Source organism: Vigna umbellata, chromosome 2 (assembly GCF_029865625.1).
Source record: "Vigna umbellata cultivar VRB3 chromosome 2, Vumbellata_1.0, whole genome shotgun sequence".
Classification (NCBI taxonomy): Eukaryota; Viridiplantae; Streptophyta; class Magnoliopsida; order Fabales; family Fabaceae; genus Vigna; species Vigna umbellata.
The window spans coordinates 38,587,247-38,614,988 of record NC_142166.1 but is presented as its reverse complement, the minus strand read 5'-3'; the positions used below and the strand labels follow the sequence as shown (position 1 = coordinate 38,614,988).

General features: G+C 35.5%; 3 protein-coding genes across 5 annotated transcripts; 2 read left to right on the top strand and 1 right to left on the bottom strand.

Annotated features, from left to right (window-relative positions):
* The first annotated feature begins 2,506 nt into the window (after positions 1-2,506).
* LOC124827931 (Leucine-rich repeat protein kinase family protein) lies at positions 2,507-6,527 on the top strand. Of its 3 annotated transcripts, none has more exons than XM_047301120.2 (3): positions 2,507-2,895; positions 3,450-4,768; positions 5,551-6,527. In XM_047301120.2, exons 2-3 carry the CDS (start codon positions 3,550-3,552, stop codon positions 6,210-6,212), a joined length of 1,881 nt encoding a protein of 626 aa, XP_047157076.1. In that variant the 5' UTR covers positions 2,507-2,895; positions 3,450-3,549; the 3' UTR covers positions 6,213-6,527. The 3 variants fall into 3 exon arrangements, with proteins under 3 accessions (XP_047157076.1, XP_087962862.1, XP_047157074.1); XM_088106736.1 differs by having other exon boundaries at positions 2,507-2,902; positions 3,547-4,768; XM_047301118.2 differs by having other exon boundaries at positions 2,507-2,902.
* A 738-nt stretch (positions 6,528-7,265) lies between these two features.
* On the bottom strand, positions 7,266-9,588 carry LOC124827932 (myosin heavy chain-like protein). Its single transcript, XM_047301122.2, has 4 exons — positions 9,330-9,588; positions 8,813-9,113; positions 7,664-7,722; positions 7,266-7,500 (listed from the first exon to the last, which is right to left on the bottom strand). Exons 1-4 carry the CDS (start codon positions 9,487-9,489, stop codon positions 7,469-7,471), a joined length of 552 nt encoding a protein of 183 aa, XP_047157078.1. The 5' UTR covers positions 9,490-9,588; the 3' UTR covers positions 7,266-7,468.
* A 1,255-nt stretch (positions 9,589-10,843) lies between these two features.
* Positions 10,844-13,738, top strand: LOC124827933 (ubiquitin-conjugating enzyme E2 28). Its single transcript, XM_088106735.1, has 5 exons — positions 10,844-11,032; positions 11,132-11,210; positions 12,245-12,372; positions 12,708-12,812; positions 13,334-13,738. The coding sequence occupies exons 2-5, from the start codon at positions 11,141-11,143 to the stop codon at positions 13,475-13,477; spliced, it is 447 nt and encodes a 148-aa protein (XP_087962861.1). The 5' UTR covers positions 10,844-11,032; positions 11,132-11,140; the 3' UTR covers positions 13,478-13,738.
* The last annotated feature ends 14,004 nt before the right edge of the window (positions 13,739-27,742 follow it).

Genomic DNA, 27,742 nt, shown 5'->3' with positions numbered 1-27,742 from the left:
TAATTGAATGACTTTAATTATTATATTTCAAAAAAAAATTTAGAACCGAATGGACTTTGCATACCTTTTGAATTTGTTACCTTTATAATTTATAATCCTTTCGCTTAAATATGAATTTGATTTCGGTTCATCAATTAAAACAATTTGAAATATGTTCATTGATCAAAGATTTTGAAAGGAGAACAAAATAACATGTTTTTTTTTATCTAAATAAAATTCTGATATAAAACAAAAATGATGTTGTTTTATTCATTGTTGGAAATATTCAAACATATCACTTTTCATGATTGTGATGGTTAAAACCCAAAAAATATCATATTTACTATAATAATTATTGGATTTCTTGTGATAACAAACTCTAGGTATACAACTAACATAATCAATATAGCATAATAAAAAGTAAAACAATAATATAACGACACATTTTTATATTTATTTGATACATAGTATAAAAGATAAAATAGTTATAAAAAAATAATTTTATTTATTTTACTTTAAGAAAAAAAGTAAAAAAGAAAAAGAAAAAAAATAATATCAATAATGTAAAAATTTAAATCTGTCAAAAGTATATTTTTGTTAAAAGTATACTTGATTTTAATCACCGTGATTGCCAAATCCAATTTAATTTCAGTAAAAAGGATAACAATTTAATTTGTAAACTTACATCTACATCTATTTTAATACACAAAAAATAACCATATTTACGCGGTATATAAAATCTAATTAAGAACTTTAAAAATAGAGAAAGGAAGAAATTAGTTACATTTTATTGGTATAATATTTTAGTCCTAATTTGGTTCATTACGATTTAATGTATGATAAATAGTGGTCAACGGCTGTAAATGGTGATGATAAAATTGTTACAGAAACACACACACATATAAAATATATATATATATATATATATATATATATATATATATATATATATATATATATATATATATATATATAAATATAAATATAAAATACCCATGGTGTCAGTATCCAATTAGCAATGTCAACATTTTCCGATATTTTCGCTGTAATATTTTTACTGTATGTATAGTGTGTATATGTACGTAACTTGTACAGTATCGCGTCGGTGGAATGGTGGGAGAGTATTCATTAATTTACATTTTATTTTAAAGTTATGCCTTAGCAAGTGGGTACTATGAATTATAAACTATTAATATTTTTTACTATTAACAAACTTTAATATTCTACTGTCAATAAATAATATAACTAAAACATATTGAAACATTTATTTCGACAAAGATTTTTTCTAAAAAAAATCTTTTAACCGTGCAGTTGCAAAAGTATTGTTAATAGATTAACAGTATAAATTATAATACATACATTTGGGAATAGATAATCCTTTAACATAAATATAATCATAAGAAGTTTGGGAGTCGATTACACTTGATTATTTTGTTAACAATGAATTTGTATATAAAAACACATTGGCACCTCATTATGTTCTGTAAAAATATTTTTTAAAAAATTGACTGAAAAATTTGTAAACCTTTTAATAGTTTTTATATTATAATGATCTCGCTTACTAAATAACTCTTTAACTTCTTAATACTAAATATATTTAATTTTTCCTCTATTGTTTTCTTCGTAGCATTGGAAGGATTAACATACAAATATTACTTTCTTCCTAGCATTAGAAGGATTAACATACAAATATCATATCCTAAGAATAATGTATTTTGACAATATTTTTTTAACAACATTTTAACTGTCATTCTGTTATTGGTCTATGTTAGTATTTATAAATATTATTATTGATTATGAAATAATATTGGACCGTAAATAATATTAAAATATTATAAAAAAAATACTATTAAAGTATCATTATTCATTATAAGAAACATAGCATTACCTTTTTTTTTTCTTTTCCGGATAAAGTATCACTACTTAAAAAAGTACATATTTATATTTTCTATATAATATGCTGCTTTATGGTACTTGTCCGGAAGAGATTTTTTCATTACTTCAATTTATTTCACAACGCTAAATTTGGTTACGAAATCAGTTATAAATGGAATTTAAACAGTTGCCAAAGTGGCTTACTGTATTTATTTTTGGTTGATTAAAAATTTAATGACTTTCAAGGGTGGATGTGTTTAGGGTATACTACATGATTTTTTTTTTTGTTTAAATAAGCTAAAAAGCTCAAAATGGCTATCATTTTTTAACTATAAAACAGAAAAATCTTCTTTATATGCATAGAAAAAATGAACAGTAAAAATGATAAAATTTTTTCTGAAGTGGGGGAGATCTTCTTTCATACATGCCTCTGCAATTTATATTCTTCCAAACAAAGAATTCTGTAATAATTGATTGAAGTAATATCCGTACGTGAAATGCGATACAACCAGCAGTTAGGTACGCATTCCTTTTAATTTAGGCATGGGAAGTTTCTCCGTGTGAGCTAGTGACTGAATTATTATATATATATATATATATATATATATATAGTTGCATAAAAATATATAAGCCTGCATATTTGTAATTTGTTTCATTAGTAAACGCATATGCATCCTGCAATTTGTGCGGCATAAAATACTATGTAATCTTTGGCTTCTACATCATTACCGAATGAGTTTCTCTTGCTTCAATTCAATTGCATGTGGCACTGCTGTTGTCGCAAGCGAATACAGCTCATCTACCATCACTACCTATACATCATCATTGCAACGACCCCAGTTTGGATTTCCTTCCTCTTAACTACTTCTGAACACAAGATGGACATGTATCTAATATGGCCCTGGACCCACTGCTTTTCTAGCTAACTCCTCAATTCATCACTCTTTCTTTGTTCTTCAAGATTCGTACCATGGTTTTCGAGGACATTGTGCTCTCTGTCTGTGGATCTTTAACTGGCTTCCTCAATTTTTGGATCAAGAAGTGAGTTGTAAGTATTCCATTTTTTCTCTATATGCTATCTGTCAACTCTCAAGTACTATCTGCCTTCTACCTTTTTCTGTGTTCACTTGGATTACTTCCAAAATGCAAGGAAAGAATAAACCCCAAATTTTTTATATTTTTAATACTTTTCTGGTGTACATATACGGAGAATATTTCTGCTGTTGATGTTTCTGATTGGTTCCATATAATGGTGTGTTTGGCTGCTGTCAAAAGTCTTGGCCATCATCACCGGGTTGTTATTGGCTGCCTGTTAAACTGACTTTTAGCTTCAAAGTTTAGGTTTGCATCGTTTTTTTTTGTAGTCATTAAGGAAAACAATTGAGTAGGTGAACAAAAAAAATTATTATTAAGGTTAATTTCCTTGTCAAACATGAGCTGCTTATTTTGACCCGATAGATATACTTAGTGTAGTAAAATGCACACTGTGGATTCAACATGTCTTGGACACAATTGTCTTTGGTTCGGGTTTGCGTATATATTGGAAATACTCTCGTTTTTTTAATTCTGTAACTAATCCTTCGATGTTACTCCAGTTTGGTTTCTTGTAAAGGTTACCAATATCCCGAGTATAGGTCTTACTTTGCATCCAGGTTGTGTTGAACTGTTGATCTTCGTCTCTCATCAATCCAGAAAATGGACAAGAAGCTGGCCCTTTTCTACATTTTTTCAACAGTGTTGGTTAGTGTTCTGGCTGAACCACTGGAGGATAAGCAGGCGCTGCTTGATTTCCTTGACAGCATGCATCACTCTCCTCATGTCAACTGGGAAGAGAACACTTCTGTTTGCCAAAGCTGGAGAGGAGTGACTTGCAACTCTGACGAGTCTCGAGTAACAGCCCTTCGATTGCCAGGAGCTGGTTTGAGTGGTCCAATCCCACCCAACACTCTGAGTCGCCTCTCAGCACTTGAGATTGTGAGTCTCAGATCAAATGGTATATCAGGCCCTTTCCCTGATGGTTTCTCTGAGCTGAAAAATTTGACCAGCCTCTATCTTCAATCTAACAAGTTTTCCGGGCCACTACCATTGGATTTTTCAGTTTGGAATAATCTCAGTGTTGTCAATTTATCCAACAATTATTTTAATGGGAGTATCCCTTTTTCAATTTCAAATCTGACTCATCTCACTTCATTAGTCCTTGCCAATAACTCCCTTACGGGTGAGATTCCTGATCTCAATATTCCTAGCCTGGAGGAGCTGAATTTAGCCTACAATAACCTTAGTGGGGTTGTGCCTAAATCTCTTCTTAGATTTCCTAGTTCAGCCTTTGCTGGTAACAATCTTACATCAGCAACAGCACTTCCTCCGGCCTTTCCTGTGGAACCACCGGCGGTTCCTCCAGGGGAAAAATCCAAAGGACTCAGTGAACCTGCATTGTTGGGTATCATCATTGGTGCTTCCGTGCTGGGGTTTGTGGTGATTGCAGGTTTCTTGATTGTGTGCTGCTATCAGAATGCAGACGTGGATGTGCAACCAATGAAATCCCAGAATAAACAAACCTCTCTGAAAACAGAATCTTCCGGAAGTCAAGACAAAAACAATAAAATTGTCTTCTTTGAGGGTAGCAATCTTGCATTTGATCTAGAGGACCTGTTGAGAGCATCTGCTGAGATTCTTGGCAAAGGTACCTTTGGCATGACATATAAGGCTGCTCTAGAGGATGCAACCACTGTGGTGGTCAAGAGGTTGAAGGAGGTCACTGTTGGAAAACGAGATTTTGAACAGCAGATGGAGGTGGTGGGGAGAATAAAGCACGACAATGTGGATGCAGTGAGGGCATATTACTACTCAAAGGAGGAGAAACTCATAGTATATGATTACTATCAACAAGGAAGCGTCTCTGCAATGTTACATGGTATATTGATCCATTTCTCTTGTCTAAAACATTACAGTTATATTATCTTCAGTTTCTCACACTTTTTCCAACAGGCTTACTAAGCGGTAATTTAGCTTTCTGCATCATATAATAGGAATTCTTTTGTTCAGCAAGCCCAAGTCTATACCACTAGGTGCCTGTTTGCATAAACAACATAATTGAGTTCTTATTGAATAGGTACTTAGCAAGTAAGCAATAACGTATAAGCTGGTTTAATAATTAAAACAGAAATAACACTATATATATATATATATATATATATATATATTTGTAATCTATTTTCATAAGTTATCTTGGAGAGCTTATTGAAATAATCTAAACCCAAGTTACAGATATATCTTCAGTTATTTTCATAAGCTTTTCTGAATACTTTGTACAAGTAATGAGATATGCCCAAATAAGTTGTTAATAAGATCTTCCAAACAGAGTCATACTTGGACAAACTGTTCTGTCATCCTACGTAGTCTCTCTATCAACATGTCAGCCTAACTAGTAGTACTAGAATTAAACCCTAGAAGTATGTCGTTAGGGATGTTCTAAATTAATTTTTTCCCTGCCTGTGCATTAATGGATCAAGACTACTAAGTCGGTGAAACAATAAGTCTGTCACATTGGTTGACTTTGGTTAATATTCATTTGTTTTCCTGGAGCATTTTTCTTTTAAGTTGACTAGACGTTGAATTCAATAATTAGACCTCCATACGTATAATTTTCTCTAGAAATGGCCAATATGAGCGTGTTGTTGCATGTCAATTATGCAGGCAAAGGAGGGGAAGGTAGAAGTGCTTTAGACTGGGATAGCCGTTTGAGAATTGCAATTGGTGCAGCGAGAGGCATTGCACGCATCCACTCACAACATGGCGGGAAACTCGTTCATGGAAACATAAAAGCCTCAAACATCTTCATCAACTCCCAAGGATATGGATGCATATCTGATATTGGCTTGGCAACATTGATGAGTCCAATACCTGTCCCTGCCATGAGAACAACTGGATACCGTGCACCAGAAGTAACTGACACGCGTAAAGCAAGCCATGCATCTGATGTCTACAGTTTTGGGGTGCTAGTACTCGAGCTTCTGACTGGGAAATCGCCCATAAACAGCACAGAAGGTGAACAGGTTGTCCACTTGGTTAGATGGGTGAATTCTGTTGTTAGAGAGGAGTGGACTGCAGAAGTGTTTGATGTAGAGCTGTTGAGGTATCCCAACATAGAAGAAGAAATGGTTGGGATGCTACAAATAGGGATGGCTTGTGCTGCAAGGATACCGGATCAAAGACCGAAGATGCCTGACGTGGTGAAAATGGTTGAAGAGATTCGCCGTGTAAATACCCCAAATCTACCATCTACGGAGTCTCGGTCAGAAGTTTCTACACCCACACCTCGTGCAGTGGACATACCTTCTACCTCTGTTCAACACTGATATTCTTTTGTTCTGCTGAATAGTCGTTAAGATGTAATCAATTCAATTATATTCTTAACAGTATAAATGATATCCATCGAAAGGACTTCTGGTTCTTGGAAGTTTGCAAAACAAATTTACGCTGAGTAGTTAAGCTACCAGTAACATCAGACTGGGTCCCTGTGCTAGTAATAATTGTGTTGTATTATGCAGTCAGGAATCTTTACATTCCGTTATGCTGTCTGTTCGTGATACCTACTGTGAACTGCACTGCACACAGGACACCAAATACGTTGTTTATTAACTATTCTCAGTTCACTTTGATTGTCCATGACAGATTTGTTCCACTAGTCAACATTTAAAAAATAAATAACTTGTCCTACTTCGTACTTTCATTTTATAATCTAGCTTTTTACTATGTATTGTTTGTTAAAGCTCAATATGAAGCTAACATCTTAACAATTTACTTTCAGCTCAATATGAAGCTAACATCTTACCAATTTACTTTATATCACTGGTAGGAGACAAAAACCAGTCATTCTATTCTGTCATGCTAAAAGGGAGAAGAAAAATAACATTGAAGACAACACTGTCGAACGCTCTTAATTCTCCGATATACAAATATGTACACCCAGTGTAAAGAAGTTTGCTCTATACGTTGACGTCTCCCATTGAACCTTCCATCAACAAACACTGGAAAATTTATTAATTCCTGTTCTTTCAGTGAAAGGAAGGGAGAATGATACAAACTTTTGGGGCATACAGATGAACCACGATGACGTATAAGCCTTGTCCACTACAATAGAGAGCTCCACGATGACGTATAAGCCTTGTCCACTACAATAGAGAGCTCGTTAGCTCAAACTTTTGCCACCGGGACATGAATTAGGATACAACTAACATCTGATTGTATGTTGCACTAATTCTTACGCTCGTCCAATAGCAGCAACAAAATTTTCCCTTAGACAACCGTAGTTTCAACTCAGTATCAAAGGAAGATAAAGGCATGGTTGTATTGCCGTTTGAAAGCTCCCAAAAATACATTTACTATAAAAAAAAATACATAGTGCATCATTCTTCTCCGAAAGTAAATTCAATATATAAGGAACAATAATCCAAACATGCCATAAAAGATTAAAGCATATACGGTGGTAATTTCACCCGTGCAGTTTGCTTAAACTTGTAAGAAGAACCTTTTCTACACAATCGCTCAACAATAATTTCCTGTACGTATATCCAGCAAGTTACAGACATTGTCACGAAAATACAAAAGAAATTCACTTCCTCAAAATTTTTGTTTTGACACCGCCTGAAATATATTAAACAAAAGTAAGACAAGACTAAAAACATGCAGCAGAAAGTACTATAATAAGAGAAATAAGAATGGAATGGCGACCTAGATCATTAATTCCCCTTCCAAGCACATTGCCCCACCTTAAAAAAATTAGAGGAAAAAAGAATCCTCCACGTACCTTCAATTTCCTCAAATTCAATCTCCTTAACCATGTTGGATGCTGCATTATACTCAAACCTAAAAAGGAATTACAAAGCATGTGTTTAGTGCTAGATTAAAGTCAAGAAAATTTCGTAACAATGGTTGAAAGCAATACTCAACAGAATTTACAACAACAAAATTGTAAAGACCGTACAAAACATTAATCAAACATGCTGGGTTAAAGTAATACATTTGGTTAGGGGAAACCACATCCCATGAAAACATTAGTCCTTGATTGTCAGCTTCGAAATACAGTATGGACCATGTCTATAAACAACAAACAACTTACTAGAAACATTTAAAATTTGGGGTTAGAAAATGTTAAAGTAAGGGCATAAGACATACACATAAAAAAGCACATAACCAGGTTATAAACAGAAAAGAAAAACATGTCAACTGCTTATTGTCCCACATAACTAAAACTGAGACACTCAACAGAAAAGTAAAATAGAGAGACAACAGAAAAGGGATCAGGGAATGCAATCATGTTGCAGACATCTGCCATGCAAGACTACACTGTGCATACCCAGGGGTGACGTTTTCATGCTTATCGGGACTACCTTGTGAGTATGAGGACTTCAGAAATGGGATACTGATCATTATAGCAGTCAAGGGTGTAATGAATCACTTAGAATTCACATTGGCAATAAATTTATACATAATCAATAAATTTATACAGCTACCACAGACATACCAGATATCATCGTGCATAACCAAGATAGACAAAGATGAAATACTGGGATGGTACAACAATTGGACTAACTTCTTAATCTCTAAGTTTTTTCAATGTCTATAGTGTAAAACTTCAATCAGTAGCCCACACAGAAGATTGCAGCTCAACTAAGTAGCATGAAATGTAACAAGGTTTGCTGAAACAAGGAAAAAAATTCTTTTAACTTTCCAAAGCTAATTTGAAAGCATGCCATCTCTATTTAGACCATGGATTAGAAAATGGAGAATCGCCAACAAAGTCAATTGTTTGCTAGCATGTATATACAAAATTTCTAAACACATTCTGTAAAAATTCTCAGGGACCCACTGTAGATCGTACAAACAATCACATACAAGTACAATTACAAAGGATGGAGCAATGTGAGAGCGAGCAATGGGTGTAAACTCCAAGTACCTATTGGAAGAAACGACCTCAGGTTCATAAGCTTCAACAAAGGCAGTGATGATTTCATTCTTTCTAGCGCTAGCTATGAGCAAATCATACTCTGTCGGAATTATAACTACAAGAAAGTTATCAGTTAACTCACTGACACAAATTTTCTCAACCGCCGCAAGGGCTATCCTCCGTCTGAGGGAATCAGTTTCAGGGTCAATTAGGTAAACCGCAAAATCCGTAATCATCAGATATCGGTATTTCATCTTCCCAGAACCAGTGAACTTCAAAACTTTATCTGCAAATAGAACAATCTGATCACCTGAAAAGAGATCACCACACAGCATTTAAGATTTTCACGAATTACTCAGTGTATGTTTTTCTTCCATAACAATATATATGAGTTTCGTGAATTGTAACGCAAACCGCACTCTTCAATTTCATAAATAAGACGCATATTAAAATGACGGGTACAAGAGTGATAAACATTTTTTTTTTGGAAAAAAAAAAGTGAGGTTTATCAGAGGGAAGCTTCAACCTTGCTTGTTCAGAAGCCTCATCACGTTGGGGTGAGAAAGGATGTCGATGTGGTCCCGTTTACGGATCTTCTCTTCCGGTTCGTCGCGTTGAACCGGAGAAGATTCATCCTCTGCAACGTCGTCGTTTTTGGAATCGTCGATCTGGTTCCCTTCCGACATCCTCCACCGTGTTTGCCAAATCAGAAAGAAAGGTTGAGATTGGAAGCGTGGTTACGAGTTATGAGTCGAGATCAACGAGTCAACTCGCTCGCGTTGAACCGTGTGTTGGCCCAGTGGACCCCATCCAGCTGGCTCTCGTTCATTTTTTCTAGCGTTCTCACCTTCGTATAATCCAATTTCACTTTCTTTTTTCTTTTTTTTATTTACCTTCATAATATTGATAATTCATTATTAATTTATTCTTGTTATAAAAATACATACATCTCCTTGCCAGAAAAAATGACCCAGTTTTCTACTTGTCACCACCTTCGGCAGTTTGATTCTACTTCCTGTCCAAATCCACTGATTTATGAGATAGAAGTTTCTAGAATAACATGTGGATAAGGCAGAAAATTAGAGCACATGTTTTGTAATTATTCAACTATCATATGTAAGAGAAAAGTAGACAACGATGTATGAAGTAAATTGAACTAATTAACGTGTATGGTTTTATTATAGATATGGAATTATAATAAAACCAAATCTTAATTATTTAAAAAGTATTAAATGATGTTTAATATTTTGGTTTTTACCTAATGGTATTTATTCCTTACTTTTTGAATGGTGCATGCATCTATTAATAAAATTCAATTATGCAGGCGCATACATAAACTTAATAATGCTTTAATAATTATGTGGAGTTGGTGGTATCGTAAAGTAGATTTATTGCTCTAACTTTTGATTGATAACTAATGAAAAAATGAGGAATGCGTTAAGAAGAAAAGGAACACGGTTAGGACATATTGATTGAGGAATAATAGGATAGAAAGAAAGATAGTTTGTTTTAGGTGCCACTTTTTGACCCTGGGTGCGGAAAAGGAATGGATTTCGTACAAAAAACGCTAAGTATGGACCCACAACCCTTCGCTTATGCTTCCTTCATGCGCCTTCGAATGTCGAGATGGTCGAAAGGAAAAAAAATGGGAAGATGACGAGTAAAAGGAAAATTAAGAAAGAGGAAAATGGAGACGAGTGTTAATATTATTTTTGCTAATAGAAAAAAAAATGTGTAGAGATGTTTGTGCATAATAACGAAATTTTTATGCATGTTTTTCATAATCTTAATAATTCTTTATATTTGTCTCTTTTTAATTGAAAAATAATATTGGTAATCTTAATTATCAATAATAAAAAAATATTTTTTATCATGACTTTTTTATTTTGGGTTACCTACTTTTTTTCATTTTTCTCCTCTCTTCCAAAGAGAATATAGGATGGAAAAGTAAAATTAATAATAATTGAGAAACAGGAAGAATAATAATAGCATGAAAATAAAAAAATAAATAAGGGCGGGAGAGGAGAAAAATTGTAAAAAGGAAAGGGGAAGGAAGAAGGCAAAAGAGAGTGGATCGATTCCTTTCCGCAGCACCAGACATTTATAAAAGCACTTTTCCATCCCCAAATCCCTCACAATCTTCCATTTTTGCCTTTCTCTCTCCTTCGCCACACAAAAAAATAATACAAAACAAAAAAAAGAAGAAACTAGAATAAGAATAAGGAGAAGGTAGAGTAATCACGTCTATCCACCGAGATCTATTCCTCTGTTTATGTTTTGTTGCGTTGTGGCTAATTAATTTCTGATCTGATTTTCGATTTCGGTTAGGTTTTCGTGATGGCGTCGAAGCGGATCTTGAAGGAACTTAAGGATCTCCAGAAGGATCCACCAACCTCTTGCAGCGCCGGTATTTTTTTCTTTATTTTTTTTCGTTATGTTTTGTAAGTTTGGTTTCGATGGAAGAACTTTATACGATCTCTGATTTTGTATCGCTGAATGATCGTGTATGCTATTTTGGAAATTAGCATGATTGTTTAGCCGTTCGCAGATTGTTGTTACCGTATGGTAACAGTGATCTAGGCATGATTTGGGGCTTCTGATAATGAATCGATTTTTCTGATATTTTGGTATTAACTAAAATTTTTTATACATGTATTTGGACGCTGTTGATGATCGGGTGGTGCTGTGTGGACGTTCAACAATTTTTCGTTATTGATATAGTACATTTTAGGGATGTGTGATATTCTTTTTCGTTGGAACAGATTCTGTATGTGTTTTAAGCTTTAAATTGTTTTTGCCTGATAAATGATTATATTATTTTCTGGACGATGCCTATGTTGGCTGCGGCCTTGCTGTGTGTTTCACGGTTAAATTTGCAATAAGGAACAGGTTTTCTTCCAGTTGAGGACTTTGATTGTACACGTTGTTCCTCTCTAAGTATCCCAACAATCGGTGTGACCATTAGTATTCACGAGTCTTATTCCTCATTTTGGATCGCTGCTTGTGTTATTGTCCAACCTGATTGAAGGGGTGATCCAAACTAATTTCTCTGCTAGGTTACTTAAAATCTTTTTAAGATAGCCATATGACCTAGACCTTTATTGCCAATTTGATGATTAATGGTATATTATTATGACGATTGGTTTATCCAACTATATTTAATTTAAGTTTATCCAACCTGATTGGTTTATTTTGAAGACGTGTAATTTTGCTGTTTCCTTATCATGCTACTAATCTCTAGAGTTATAAAATTAAATATAGTTGGATAAACCTGTTGGAAATTCGTTTTGGGACTTAGGAATTGATTGAGATCCTGAGATGCTACTATGTGCTTGTATATTGGGCCTTAGGGATGTGTTTAATCTAGCTATGTGTTGTTATCATTTTGAAAATCTTAGCACTTATCCCAAATTTTATCTGTTGTTTTTTAAAACATTGCAGGACCTGTTGCTGAAGACATGTTTCACTGGCAAGCAACAATTATGGGTCCTCCAGACAGTCCTTATGCTGGAGGTGTTTTCCTCGTCACTATTCATTTCCCTCCGGACTATCCCTTCAAGCCACCCAAGGTTTGTATATATGAGGTGTCTATTTCTGTAACGTTTCTACATTTCCTTTAATTCTATACCTTTTGTTTAGCTTGTTTGGAACTTTTATGTTCTAAGGGAGCCTTTTTAACAGTGAATGCTTCCATGAAACTCTCATTTCTTACCAAGAATTAAATTTTATTGTTTGTTCTCAATTTTCAAAATAGTACAAACTCTAGCGATTACACTGTTGATTTTAATGAGAATTCTATTTTCTGAGTATAACAAATTCTGTGTTGTATAGCGTCATGAGCCCTGTGCGGTGCAAGGCCTTCAGCTTATCTTGTGTATACTCATGGATTGTGAATGCCTTTCAGGTTGCATTCAGGACGAAGGTATTTCACCCAAATATTAATAGCAATGGAAGCATTTGCCTTGACATCTTGAAGGAACAGTGGAGCCCTGCCCTAACTATTTCCAAGGTCTTTTTCTTCTTGGTTTTACATAATAAGTTATTCCTTAAACTATGTTTTAATCATTCTTCCAACTTCGAAAAATTGCCCATACTTAGATGTGTTCACTACTTTATTGGCACATGATCCTAATACTTGTATTCAATTTCGATATACAATATTGAAGTTACTTTAAGCTATCATCCTATATGTGTCTACGGTATCGTTAAAGATGTATGACCTCAATATTTGTTAATATTATAGTCATTTTTTTGTGGAACGATGTAAACTAATTTTGCTAATGAAAAATTAAAATATTTGTATTTCTTTACAATGAAGTCCTAACATATCTTTAAGTTTGGAATTCTGTTGTCAATTGAGTAATTCTAATGGAAGGAACGGCCATATGTAGCTTGATGGTTGATTCTTTCAAGCAGTTATTTGGCTCTTGTAGTTGGGGATTTTAATTGTCGCCGTTCCTATTATGTCTTGTTGAGAAGAGTCATCGAATTGCAACTAAGCATTGTTTACTTTGTCTTTGCCGTGTTTAGGTGTTACTTTCAATTTGTTCCCTATTGACGGACCCCAATCCTGATGATCCTTTGGTCCCCGAAATCGCCCACATGTACAAGACAGATAGGACTAAGTACGAGTCAACTGCCAGAAGCTGGACCCAGAAATATGCTATGGGTTAAGTGACCTGTGGTATATGGGTTAAGTGACCTTTCTACTTCCAATGTTTAGGCCTCTCAGCCCTTGTATGAATATTTGTTGTTTTCGATTATGATTAAGGCCCCTCCAGTTGAAGATGAAAGGGGGAAAACGTTTATACTACTCTGTTTTCAAATGGTAATTTAGAACAGTGAAATGTGGCCCAAATCAAATGTTATTCTCAAATTTGTAAACTTTCTACTGGTGCCGTTGCATGTTTATTAATTTTTTCCCGTTGAATTGAAGAGTTGCTCATCACATGGTAGTTTTCTCAAATATCTAGCCAGTTCAGATCGATAAAAATGCTTACGTGAGGGAGGTGTTCTTAAAAATAAAGTCAAATATTACCATTGTTCAATGATAATGAGATCATCAGGATGGAAAATTATCGGAAGCTATGTATTCTAGCTTTACAACACCTTATTCCTATAATTATTTATTATGTTTGTACTTCTCTTTCGAAAAATGCACACATTAACTTCTGTCTTATTTTGTTGGGGGGAAAATGCATTTGTGGCATTTATGTTCATTCTAATTATAAATAAACCCTTTAAATTTTTAGAAAATAATATTTCCATTTCCTCTCATGATTTGATTGATATGTAATCAACTTTTATTTTATAGTAAATAATTTTACCATTTTTATTTTAAATTTTGTTGAAGTGATATTTTTTTATTTTATTTTAAAGTTATCGTATTGATTAAAATTTAAACAAAATATTATGAACATTCAAAAATAAAATTTTTAAATATAAAGTGAAAGTATTTAACAAGTTTATAAAAATAAGAGAAATTAATAGGATATTTATCAAAAAAACAAATAAAGATGATATTTATTCGAAAGTGATAGAGTATGTGTCATTAAGTGTGTCCAATTATGTATACTTGATAAAATTTCATTTTTACTTGTTTCGAAGTGAAAGTTTAAACCGTTTGCTTCATATACTAGCAATGACAAAAGCATAATTTGGTGCCTATGCATAATGACTATTTCTCACTATGTTCTTATGATCTCCTCAAGTGTATATCACTCTTCTTTTAAACTTAATGCTTTGTTCCTTTGAGGGTGATTGGAGAAAATGATTTGAGAGAGAGTCATTGAATGAATTTGAGGGTAAATTTTTTGTTATTTGTTTGAGTGAATTTGGAGGTAAATGAAAGTATATTTAGAAGTAAAGTTTATGAGAATTAGTGTAGGATTGGATTGATATGATAGATAAAAAAATTGTTTAATTGGTAGAAATTAAAGATTATCAAAATGTCCTTAGTTATTAAAGTAATATAAAATGATAATTGTTAATGTTATATTTAATTGTAAAAAAGTTTATAAAAATAAAAAATTAAAATTAATTATTAAAATTAATTTTAATATTTAATGTTATATCAATTATTCAGTATCATTTTTTCATAAACCACATCTGTAGGCATTGTTAGCTTTCAAGTATCATTCTACAAAAGGAAATTCAAGACAAAAACCAGTTTCTATTATCTATCAAAGCCTTCGATTCATCTTCCCAATTCCCCAATTTCTTTTTGGTTTGCAAACCTTAACCCAGCCATCATAACCTTGATAGCCACATGTAGAACCTCCACGAAGGACCACCAAGAACTCATCTTCGAGCCATCAACAACCATCACGATTCCATCTTTCATCATTTCTTCGCAAACTTGCAAGCAAAAGCCAACTTCTTCCGCTGAAACCCAAGGTTGAAATAGCCTCTATGCTAAAGCTTCATTCTGCTCCAGACCCTCAAAGTCATTCCCGCAACTGAAATAGTACCGAGTCACCACCGTGTCACCGGCTTGCTCGTTCCCCACCACTGTCATATTCGCCGGCCATCATCGGTCATGGACGATGCCGCCACCAAAAAACCTCCAAACGCCACCGCTCAACCAATCACCTTTGAGGATGCAGGTTACTGCAAAGTCACTTCCGTCGTCGTCGCCGTCGCGGCGCTTTTCGCCAAACCCTCGCGCCCCGCTACTCTCTCGCCCTTTAATCGGACGTCGTCGTCGCTCCAGAGCCGCCATCTTCCTCGCGCCTCCCTCATCTTCTTCAACATCCGCCCATCACTTCCTGTTGCTTCATGTCGCTCTCCACCTTCGTCGACTGCTTGAAGGAGCATGGGATGAAGCTGCATCCTCCAACATCACGGGTCATGGGATGGAGCATGGTATTATGAAATGTTTTAAGGGTAAAAAAGGCTTTTCTCATTAATTCACCGCAAATCTTCTTAGTTATGCGAGTGATAGGAAACCTCCCATCCTGCAAATATGCTCATTTCCCTTCTCACAAATAGTCGAAAATGAACACCGCGCTCAGTGAGTTTCCTCGCTCGCAAACCCGTATGAACAGTTAAATCTGTTCATGTAAACATAGTGTAAAAGAGGAGGGTGTGGACACTTTCTTTGTAGTTGGAGTACATGCATCTACTAATTATAGAAGAAGGATTCTTTCTAAGGAGTTCAATTATTTATCCATTATAAATCACATATAAATTATAGTATTGCCATTGCCGTTTTCAATATGTTACGTTTCTATAGGGGTATAAAATGGCAGGTCAACCAAGATCTATAATTAAATTTAATGAATGATAGATGGTATGGACCACTATTAAAAAAAATTGACATAAAATAAATGAGAGGCTTAATAAAGTTGTTTATAATTCAAAACTATTTAATTTTGAACTAATTACTTGGTCTTCAACCGAAAAGTTTTTGATTGGTATTACTTAACTTTGTGTTTTAATTGTCTCTTAATTTTTAAAGAGTGTTTCGATTAGATTATTTTTTTAAGAAAATTATGTCATTAATGATGTGATTTTTTTAATTTCTTTTTATAGAACTTTTTGTTGTTCAAAAGTCAAATTTCTAGTATAAGATGTAAGATGGTGAATGTCACATGACAAAACAATTATACATGTCAATATTAACGTTAAATGTCATTTTTTATTTTTTATTTTGTTTTTATATTTCTATATGTTTCTTTTATTCAATTTAGTCTTAATTTTTTTTAAAATAAAATAATATTATTTATCTCTAAATTAAGACTAAATTTATTATTTTTATATATATTATACTATTTTTTATAAAAAATGACTTTTTAACCTATTATATTATTAATTTCTTGTAATAAATTTTAATATAAATATTAGTATAACATTTATACAAATAATAAATTTGATTTGAATTAAAAGATGACTAAATTTATTATTTGTATTTACGTGATTAATTAATTTATTTTTATAAAAAAAATATGTATTAATAATACATTGAAACACACTCTAGAAAGAAAGGGCTGAGTTGAATAGAGTTTTTAAAACTCTTCGCAAATAAGTGTTGAAGTGCTTTTGTAGGAGTAAGAACATATGCAATAAGTGTTAAACACTTAAGTATAAGAACGCTTAGGAAAACTTTTAAAAATCAAAGCAGTAAGGTAAGCTTAATTTTATATTGATTCGCTCCAAACTAAGGTACGCTCAATCATCCCTTAAGTACTCTTAAGGAATTTCACTAATCTTTCAAAAAATTACAATGAGTTTAATCATTCCTGATTTTACAACTAATCCACTGGTTAGAGAAGTTTCACCATTCCTAGTATTTAACTAGTCCAACTGAGTTACATAATCAAGTGTTTTAATTCATTTTTGAATATACAAACACAAGAAATGTGTTTTTACTAAACAAACACAAATTATAACTGTCAGAACCATTAAAAACGCACCCAAACCCTCTGAACGGACGCCAGGTGTCAAGCAACGAGGATCCGAAAATCAGATAGTGGAATGCAGGTGTCAACAGATGAGCGGATGTTCGTTTTAAGTAACACTGAGTTTTTGAAAGTTACGTCACACTCTCTCTGCATGCACCTTCTTCTCCAAAACTCTGATCTTTCATTTCTCCTTCTTCTATCTAAAAAGCTCCCCCTTCTCTCTACCGAAACTCACAATTTCTCTACTCCGATCTTCGTTCAGGCACCGTAGAAGTACTCCCGGCGTCCAGAGCTTCATTTTGAACCGAACAGTTTCGAGTTCTGAACTGGTAAGTTTCCTTGTTTTTAGCCATTCGTTCTATGGTACATGCAAACCAAGTTCTGGTTGCATGATGTCGACTTGTCTGAGCCATTTTTTATGTTTTCTGTTGTTTGATTCTGGTTTGAAGAGTCATTGAGCGTTGAGGGTAGAAGGAATTGTAGTTAGGCGAACCAAACTCTGTCTTTAGGACGTTCGTTCTCGCTTAGAGGTAAGGGAAGCTTATCTAATTTAATTTGTATGTTTCTGTGTTGCATGAACGTGCGTTGATTTGATGATTGGAAATGAAATATGATTGTGCTATGTTCTGATGTATGAAATATATGAAATTTCTATGATATGGACTGTATGAAGTATGAAAATTGACTATGATATGAATGTATGAAATTATGAAGTTACATGTTGAGAAATGAGTTTGAATGTAAATGATTCTGGTATGAAATTTCTCCTATGAAAGTGTACGTTCGTCACTGAACGGTCCTTAACCGTTCGGTTTTTCTAGTAAACTTGGTTAGAATTGGATTCTTTCATTTGGAAAGAATCCTAGTTGAGGACGAGCGTCTTCGTTTCGAAATACTGTGCATGAGCGTTCGGCCAAGCATAGATGGTTCTTGGCGTTCGATTATAAACTTCAGTGTGTGTGTATATATATATATATATATATATATATATATATATATATATATATATATATATATGTATGTATTCGTATATTTTCGTTTATTCTTAAAACATTACTCCAATAGTATCTTATTATATCTATCAAGCTTTCCAATATAAGTTTAGTAGTGTTCGGTCTTACACCAAGCGCTCGTACTGAGTAGTTCTCGGTCTTATACCAAGCGCTCATTTTCTTTCCTATAATATATCTTGATGAAAATAGCGTTCGTCCAAATTCAATAGTTTCCTCTCTACCGTGATCAGTCATTGACTGGCATTCGGTTTTTCTTGATGCTAAACTCAAATAAGCTAAGTATTTATAAACGCTCGGTTTCTTCATGAGAATTCTTCTAAGTATTATTCTTTGAATGTCTTGAAGTGTCTGTATCCATTGGTTCCAGCCTATAGTCTCAGTACTTAGCATGGTCATTTCAGTGTTCGGTTGGAGCCCTCAAGAGTCAGTTCATCTAATTGGCTCACTTTGTAATTAACGTTCGTTCCATTAGTTTTTGGCTATATCTACTATACTCGGTTTCTTTCTCAACCTGATAGTAAACCTCCCGGCCTTAGTCTGTTCTGGAACGGGAGACCTCTCGGTCACACTCCAAGTGTTCGGTCTATTTAAAGGTGAAAGTTGAACGTTCGGTATTTGGTACCCTTAGTGATCCTTGTACAAATGGTTAAATTGAGAAGATTAATAACGAAAGATGAAGAAAATACGAGATGAATGAAATATTGTGGATTTGAACGAGCGTTCCAAGGAGGAATGACTCATGGATGATTATTGAATTTGTAAAGTATGACTGTGGGCATGCTAAGCTGGCGGTTCATCCTGATGTTTCGTGAGTACTCGTCCTCACGTAGAGGAGGGTAGGTCATCTGTGGGAACGACAGGAGGTCCTAGTCCTTAGGGGTACTTTGGACAGATAAGACTAACCTCGAGTGGCAGCTGTTGAGGGCATCCCAGTTACTACATCACCCGGGTGCACAAACGCCTGTAGCTACGCAGATTTCATACAGTCCGGACAGTCAGTCTAGTATTAGGCTTTGTATGAAACGTATGACTAAATTTATCTTGTGTGTTGATGGTATGAATTGTATGATTGTAACTGAATTAAATTACATAAGCTTACCCTGTGTTTTCCTATCCTGTCTTGTGTTGTTCGTCTGTCTTTGTCATTGCAATGATCATCCGTATGGATGTGAGCAGAAGGAGATGAGTTGCTGGAAGAGGCGCTGGAAGAAGAAAATTTGGTAGAGGTAGAAGTGAAGACTGAAGAGTAGGACGTTCGGTCATTAGTGTAGTCTATTGTAAGGTGGTCGTTCGATCACTTTCCCCTTTTGATTTTTTTTTACTGTTCGGTTAAACTTTCTTAACCTGTTTAGTTAATTTTGTAACTCTTTTATGTAAGGTCGTTCGACCATAAGCGTTCGCTCTACTCTAGTGTAAAACTGATCTAAATTATTATTGAATGTGATTATTCTACTATATAGTTTTAAACTGTATTTTTGGGATGTTACAATAGTGGTATCAGAGCAGTTTTGTTCCTCAAAAAACACTGTAGGTTATGAGTATGCTATGCTTTTGCTGTGTGCTCAACGTTCGTTTGATGAGTATTTTAAACTCCTTGAACCTAACTAATGATTGCTTTCTCTGTTTCTCAGAGAACTAATGGCACCGAGACCTCCTCCTCAACCTACCGAACATGATGCATCTGACAACACCAGACTATTAGAATCAGTAATAGAAGCTTTACAGCAGCAGAACGCTGCCTTGGTGCAGCAGAACACGGCCGCTTTACAGAGTTTGGAAGCCACACGTGCCAACTCTGAAGCAACCCAAAGACAACTAATGGAGATCATCGCGACCACGAGGAACACCTCCGGAGCGTCCACTTCCTCCGGAAATCATCCGAACGAGTGGAGTTTGGAGAGCTTTGTCCAACATCACCCTGCCAAATTCAATGGAAAATGCCTTCCTGACGAGGCCGACCAGTGGTTACGAGATATGGAAAGAATCTACAATGCCAAGAGGTGTCCGGACGACAATCGATTGGCATTCACGGAGTATCTGTTAACTGGAGAAGCTAGTCATTAGTGGACTAGCATGAAGATGATATTAGCGGACGACCAGAGTCCCATCTCATGGGAAGTATTCAGAAGCAAGTTTTACGAGGAATACTTCCTAGATAGCGTTCGTTTTGCAAAGGAGGTGGAGTTTCTTCAGTTAGTGCAAGGGGGGATGTCCGTCTCGGAGTACATTAACAAGTTCAAGCACTTAGTAAGATTTAACACTATGGCGACTAGTGAAGAATGGCAGTGTCGGAAGTTTGAAAATGGGCTGAGGAGTGATTTGAAGCTGCTGATATCCAGTCTATGTACTAGGTCTTTTCCTGCCATGGTTCCATGGTTGAGAGAGCAAAAGTATTAGAGAAGAACGTTCAAGAGGTGGAACAACAGAAGAAGCAACAACAGTCAGTAAGAGGACCCATATCTTCTAGGAACAATGCGAATCTGAGAAGAACGCCTTACGCTCGTCCAGCGTTGCCTCATAAAACGTTTGTGTTTTCAATAAAACGTTTATGGAAAACGTTTTAAGCAAGGAAGGTGATAACACAAACATTTTAATACTGGTTCACTCCACTTGAGCTACATCCAGTCTTCCTTAAGAACACTGAAGGGGTTCCAATAATCTTATACAAGATTACAAACGAGTACAAATCACTCTTGGTTTTCAAGTATTATAACCACTCATAGTATCTGAGTACTATAACCATTCCTAGTATCCAAGTATTATAAACTACTCCTAATTCTCCTAGTAAATCCTGACTAGTTCGAGTTTAACCACTCTTAGTATACAAGTATTCTCAACCACTATTGGTTCCCCAAAGAACTGTCTAGAATGTTTAACTTTCCTAAGCTAAATAATACAAGTGTTTTAACTCTCTTCATAATTTTAAACATAATCAGTGTTTGATTACAAGTACAAGTTTAAGTAACTCTCAGAGAGAGGATCAATACAACAATATGTGAACTTGTGACGTTATTTTTCTTAGATTGAAGAGTTTCAGATGATATAAGCTTTGAGGTAGGATAGAGCTAATATTCAATGATCTTTCTTATATATATGTTCTATCTCTTTCTCTCCTCTTCTCTCTTCTATTTTCACCTGCTTCAACTTTAACAATAACATTTTCTCATCTGTGAAACTTCTTTATATAGCCTTCTTGCAAGATGATCGTTGGATGCAAAGTTGAATTCAAATAGACTTCATATCCCTTTTTGGGTAGTTGGTCAGACTCAGGTCTACGTTGTAGGGTGATAGTGCTTTATCAGTGCTTTCGTTTGTGAGTAGCTTGCACTATAATAAAAGCGCATATTACCGAAGGTTTATTACCGACGTCCTTTAGGCCTTCGGTAATGTTTGAGATGCTTTAAGTTGATCCAACCATTCTCTCGAGAGATCCACCTGCACACATCTTTTTTTCTATCAAACCTCCGCTTGTCTCCGATCCATATTTCGAGCTTCTCCGCCTCAGATCTTCATCCGCTAGCCACAATTAGTCTCTAGATCTTCATTCTCCCGTACATTTCTCCCTTACCTCAGCCTAATCCACCATAGAATCCACTTTTCACCGATTAAACCTATCCTTACTGTTCTATCTTCACTTTTGCCTGATTAAACCCTCTTTTCATTCCATTCCATCAATTCAATCGTGGAATCCTTTCTCTCAACCGATCAAAACGTCCCAAATCCCCAACCCTAGAATGTACACCGATCAAACCACTCAATCGAGGGTTTGCCTCCATTGTCCGTCATTTGTTGTTCTTCTTCTTCTATTAGCTCGATCTGTGCCAGTTTCCATGGTTCCTTGTCGATCCGCCTTGACCTGGAGCTATGAAGTGGTATTTAGAGCCTAGGTTAGGCGCATCTGCACGGAGATAACTATTTTCTTTTCCTTTCCATGTTATCTTCGATTAATTGTCTTGATCTATTTTGGTCTTGTATTGATTCAATATGTGCGTTGGTTGTACTTCATTTTTTGTGTTTTAAATCTGTTTCGAGTCATTTGTCTTGAGTGTTTGTCTCCATTGTTATGAGTTTCGTGTTTAGAATTCTATAATTTTGTGTATGTGCGTTTTGCGTGTTTTATGAGTCAATGTTTCATCATTTTAAATCGGTGCATTCTATTTTTGACTCAAATTTTATTTTGAAATCCAAGTTCAGTTTTGTCTAATAGTCATGTGCTGAGTAATTAGCTAATGCAGTTTTCTTCAATTGTGCTAAAATCATGATCAATCTACTTTGAAACTGTGTTGGTCTGATTCAGTTATTTGTGTTACCAATGGGGAGCATTGGCATCTTGAAGAAAATGATTTATGAAGACCTTTGTTGTATGAAGTTTAAAAGCATTTTGTATAAAGAGAAGAGACCAGGACCGAGCAGTTAAGACTGAACGGTCGTATCAAACAAAGGCCGAACAAAGTGTAGCAGTAGAAGGGCGAACACAGCTACAAGACCGAACGGGGAATAATAAATGAAGGATGAACGAAAGTGTAAACAATTGAAGGTCAAACACAGCTACAGGATCGAACAGAGAATAGCATATGCAAACCGAACGTCATATAACGTTGAAGACCGAACGATTACTATCAATAAAAAACCGAACGGAGTTAAACCTTGGCGAAACTTAGTTTATCACCGAACGGTCACTAACACTAGTCGAACACAAGTTGAGGACCGAACGATGTTGAATATAGTTGAAGGATGAACAATTCTAAAAGCTAAATGGCGCATAGCAGTTGGAGACCAAACGGTGTCAAACACAAGCCGAACGATATTGTGTCCAACAAACACTGTAGAAGAAAAGGTTAAGAGTTGGAAAGTTTACAAGTAATGAGCCGAGCGGTGGAAAGCAATGGGAAAGACCAAGCAAGGTATAATCAAGATCGAGCAGTTAGTATCGAACGCTGGAAAGCTGTAAGGAACCGAGCCGAACGACAGAAGGTGATAAGGGGTTGAACCGAACGACAGAAGGCTAATCGAATCAAACCGAGCGACAGAAGGTGAAGAACTTGAGTCGACCAGTTAACGTGTGATAGACTGTCGTTGAAGCTATCAAATTAATACTACTTTTCAAGGCAACTTCAGTATTGCCAAGTAGTATTCAAGAAAGTAGACAGGGTTGAAGTAACCCTGAGTCGTCTCCCAATGAACACGGAATTGCTTTTGAATATCTGTGACTCTTACGAATGTTATGCAATGCTTATGAATTAAATTAATGGTTGAAGAGTGTTTAAAGAATAAATAAGAAACTTAAAAGTAGTTACGATGAAATAGGCTAATTCCACTGCTTTTCCAAGATAGATTTATCATCGGTTATTCACGGATAATTGTTCAATTGATTATTGTTTAAGTTTCAAATTAATTAAAGTACATTCTTAATTAATTCGAGGGCGATCATGCATTTAACCAAAGTAAATTCTCAATCAAAGGCAAAACCTTTCCAGATTATTCACAATAAATTCAACCAAAGTACATTCTCAATCAAATTCTATTGTGTTTAATCATGTCTATTCTTAAATCTCCTAACCAAATTAAAAGCTAATCAATCAAAGTAAATTCTCAATTGATTATAGTTGAAATTATTACTAATCAATCAAAGTACATTCTCAATTGATAGTAAAAACCATTTAATCATATGAAAGTTCCTAAATTAAATCAAAGTAAATTCTCAATTAAACCTAGAAACCCTAGAACTCATATAATCAATATGCATGTAGATTCAAACACATTATGATGCAAAAGTCTTTACTTTTAACAAGATAGAGAGATGAAAGACATAGAGAAAGAACAACTTAAATCAATAATCAAAAGAAACAATCGTATTACATCAATCTAACCTCAGATTCCATAATGGAATTACAGCAGAATAGCCCTAGATGCTTAGCTCTCCATGAATGGAGTTGAATACAAGATGAAAGAAAAGTGAGAGGAGTATGAGAGAATGAATGAAGTGAAGTTCTTGGGTCTCTTTATATAGGCTTGATCGGGCTTAGACTATGAGTATTCAGTTGATAGAATCTTTTATCTTATATCTTCCAAATAACTAAAAGATTTAAATAATTATAACATTATTTGGAAGATATTTTCAGTTGATATTCCCAAATTAAATTAATTCAACAACTGAATTTTATCTTTTAGCTTTTTTGAATTTCCAAAATTGTACAAATGCCCCGAAATTTCCTCCATCTGCACTTTAGCCCCTTTTGAGTTTCTGAAATTGCAAGAAAGCCCCTCAGTTGACCAGACTTTGACCAGAGGAAGCTTATTGACCAACTTTGACCAGAGGAGGACGCACCAATGGGAGCTCGCCACGTGGCTGCCCTCTTCCTTCCCCAATTAGGGTTTCAGATTTGGGGAAAGGGCTTCCCCTTTTGCCGTCTGCGTGCCGTGAGGAAAAGAGGAGAGGCTCGAGATTGTGGAGCTGCCACGGTGGTTGTAGTGGCGATTTCTTGTTCTGGGTTTTGTTGTGTGCAGGTCTGGCTTTGATGCAGGTTCCCATGGTGTTACGGTAATGGTGGATGGAGGTTGGCAGACGCGATTGGGAGAAGATGAAGATGGTTTGCGCGTGAGAAGAGTGGTGTCCCGGCGGCTGGCGTGGAGGAGGTGCTCGCGGTCTGGGGAAGGCGGTGCGACATGGTGGTTGCCTCTCGCGAGGAAGAAGAAAGGTTGCGCGATGAAGGAAAAGGTGCTCTCGTTGATGGCGTCCATGGCGGAATCACGATTTGCGATTGCTGTGCGAGACGATTTCGAAGGAGATGAATCGGGACTCCGGCGATGGTGGTCGTGGTGGCTTCGAACCCTTGCGCGAAGGAGAAGGAAGGCTTTGGGTTGTCCGGTGACGGAGCGATGGCACTGAGGTTGGCGGCGGAGCGACGCGGCAGTGGCTGTCCGATGACGGAGTGGCGCGGCGGCAGTTGACGGCATTGGCGGCTAGGGTTTCTGTGGAGAAGGTGGAAGATGATGCTCATGGGTTAGGGCTGAGGTGGCGGCACATGGTTGGCTAGATCTGTGTGGGGAGGATTTGGACACGTGGGATGATCTGGTGGAGTCTAGCTTAGGAGGGGTATGGGTAGGGAAATTTAGGAGGTGTATTTAGAATAGGGTTACTGTTTGGCTTAGTATTGGGCCTGTTTAAGGGAAGAGGGGTGCATGTAGGAAAATTGGGAGGTGCAAGGGTAAAAGTTGTCTGTTTGGCCCATCTGTACATTTTTTCCAAATAAAATCTGATTTTGGGCCTTGAATTGCCATTTGGACCAATAGAACTTATATTCTCAGCTGCACAAATAAACATTAGAACATCCAAGAATAATTTATGCGCTAAAACTTACTTTTTACGTCTCTTTATTTCCCAAACCCAATAATTTCAATCATCACAAATTCACTTAAAATCAACCATTTAAACACAATTATCCCATCAAAATTTTAATTTTCAAACATAAATGTGGGCATAAATATGCACTCATCAACGTGTTAAATATCCTAACCGGTCCAAGTCTCGCATATAATTGTTTATTACTTACAATAATCGATTATCATTGGCAGTTGTAATGCGTCTTTTCATCTTCAGACCAATAGATTATAAATCTCTCTGCCAAAACCTTTCGAAGACAACTTTGAATAACTGAGAATACAATGCTATTTGAGGAAGTTCTCAAGGGCCAGTTCATTGCTTTGTCAAGTCTTGTGAACAGGAGAAGCTCGCGCTTTGTGTGTTAAAGGTCAGAGCGGTTCTCTTCAAGTTGGCAGAGTTGTTTCCTTCCGGTTCGTTCGTCGAAGGAAGGTGCTTTTGTTACTGTTATTTTAAATCACTATATTGTAAATTGTAAAACTGCTTTTAGTGAAAAGGTTAAGCACTATTCATAGTGATTAACGACTAGACATAGAATCTTTTGATTCGAATCAGGATAAAAATCATTTGTGATTTTTCTACTCCCTACACTCCTTATATTTTCTGCTCATCAATTGTTTGATAAAAAGCTTTTAAGAAAATTAAAGGAATCATTTTTAAAGTGACCAAACAAGCTCTTTGCTTTTAACAATCTGTATCGAATTTTGTTTAATATTTTCGCTGTGCAATATCGGTACCGATTGTTTCAACAATTTGTGTGTGCCTTATATCAACCGAAGAAAGGCAATGAGATGATAAATCTAGCCTTGGTGATAGTGAGTCGGTGCATAGTTTTTAATACCATTTCTTATCAATGAATGCAGTATGTTTCTGTAAATCTGAGTTCATTTAAATGTGTTGATGTGTGTTCAAAGTTGTCTAGATCTTGTTGATGTTGTGTAAGCTTAGGCATACCAAATGAGCAATGAAATGCCTTGGTATAGCTCGGTTGCTAAACCAGAAACACACATCACTGTCTAATTCATTTTGTGAGCTTTTCACCATGCTCAATTCTTTGCAATTTCCAATTTGAGTGTCACTCATATTTAGCCTTAGATCAGGGCTGACTTTAGTGTAAAATCACTTTCCAAAAGTTGTTTCCAAAGCTGTCTAGTCATTTTAATTCTGAAATTGCAGAGTTGGTGATTTAGTTAAGTCATTTGGCAAATTGAGAGAGTTTAGCCTAACTAACTTGCTAATTGCTTCTTGTGCAGATTGCTTAAGCTGGAGTGCAATCAAGATAACAAAAGAGAAAAATGCTACTACATTTACTTTAGCTTTTAAAAATTGTTTAGTGCTACTGTATTCACTTTCAATTTTTAAATTTGTTTGTTGATTTATGTGCAGATGTCAGTTTGTCTAGTTTGATTGTTGTATATTCTTGATTGCCATTTAGTTCCATCCTAATTAGACTGCCATATCTCATTCAAAGTGACTAAAGCACTACATTTCCAATTCTGATTGCATGATTGTATCACATTGTTCTTGTTCATTGGATAGACCAGTTTAGTCCATCAATTTTGACTAGCTTGGATTGATACCAATTCAATTCTTGTTTTGAATCATATCAAATTTCAAGCTGGTTAACTATTCATTTTCATGTGTATTTGTTGGGTTGTGGTGTGACTTAGATGTGGTGTGACTTAGATGTGCAGAGCTGAATTGAGTGAATCATTCGTTTGAACAGAAGATTACTGAAGCAGAAACACCTCACATGGGAGATTAGAAAATTAAGAGAGTGTTTGTTTAAACTATTTTTGTTATGCAATTTGTTGGATTATGTGAATTATTGAATCTAGTGTGAATATTTGTGCAGATTTGGGGTTGATGAGAATTGGAAAACTTGTGCAGCAGGTTACAATTGAGAGCAATCAGGCACCAATTGAACAATAAAATCGAGAAAGGGAAGTTCTTATTTCCCTATATCTTTTTGTGCAATCTGTTTTAGCTATAAGGGAATATTGATCGAAGCTTTGCTCATATGTCTTGTAGGATTGGACAAAATATAGAAGCTTGAAGTTGTCAAGAAGCAATAGTGGAGGCATGTGAATACTTCACTAGAAGTCGATTTGGACTGTGGCCGTAACTGAACCAGTACCAGACC

Bases quoted from the DNA above. Each gene is read 5' to 3' on its own strand.
- LOC124827931 (XM_047301120.2), top strand. From the start codon at position 3,550: ATGGACAAGAAGCTGGCCCTTTTCTACATTTTTTCAACAGTGTTGGTT. The intron at 4,769-5,550 runs GTATATTGATCC...TCAATTATGCAG, and splicing joins CGTCTCTGCAATGTTACATG to GCAAAGGAGGGGAAGGTAGA.
- LOC124827932 (XM_047301122.2), bottom strand. From the start codon at position 9,489: ATGTCGGAAGGGAACCAGATCGACGATTCCAAAAACGACGACGTTGCA. The intron at 9,114-9,329 runs GTTGAAGCTTCC...ATCTCTTTTCAG, and splicing joins GAGGCTTCTGAACAAGCAAG to GTGATCAGATTGTTCTATTT. The intron at 7,723-8,812 runs GTACTTGGAGTT...ATTCCTTTTTAG, and splicing joins GAGGTCGTTTCTTCCAATAG to GTTTGAGTATAATGCAGCAT.
- LOC124827933 (XM_088106735.1), top strand. From the start codon at position 11,141: ATGGCGTCGAAGCGGATCTTGAAGGAACTTAAGGATCTCCAGAAGGAT. The intron at 12,373-12,707 runs GTTTGTATATAT...AATGCCTTTCAG, and splicing joins ATCCCTTCAAGCCACCCAAG to GTTGCATTCAGGACGAAGGT. The intron at 12,813-13,333 runs GTCTTTTTCTTC...TGCCGTGTTTAG, and splicing joins CTGCCCTAACTATTTCCAAG to GTGTTACTTTCAATTTGTTC.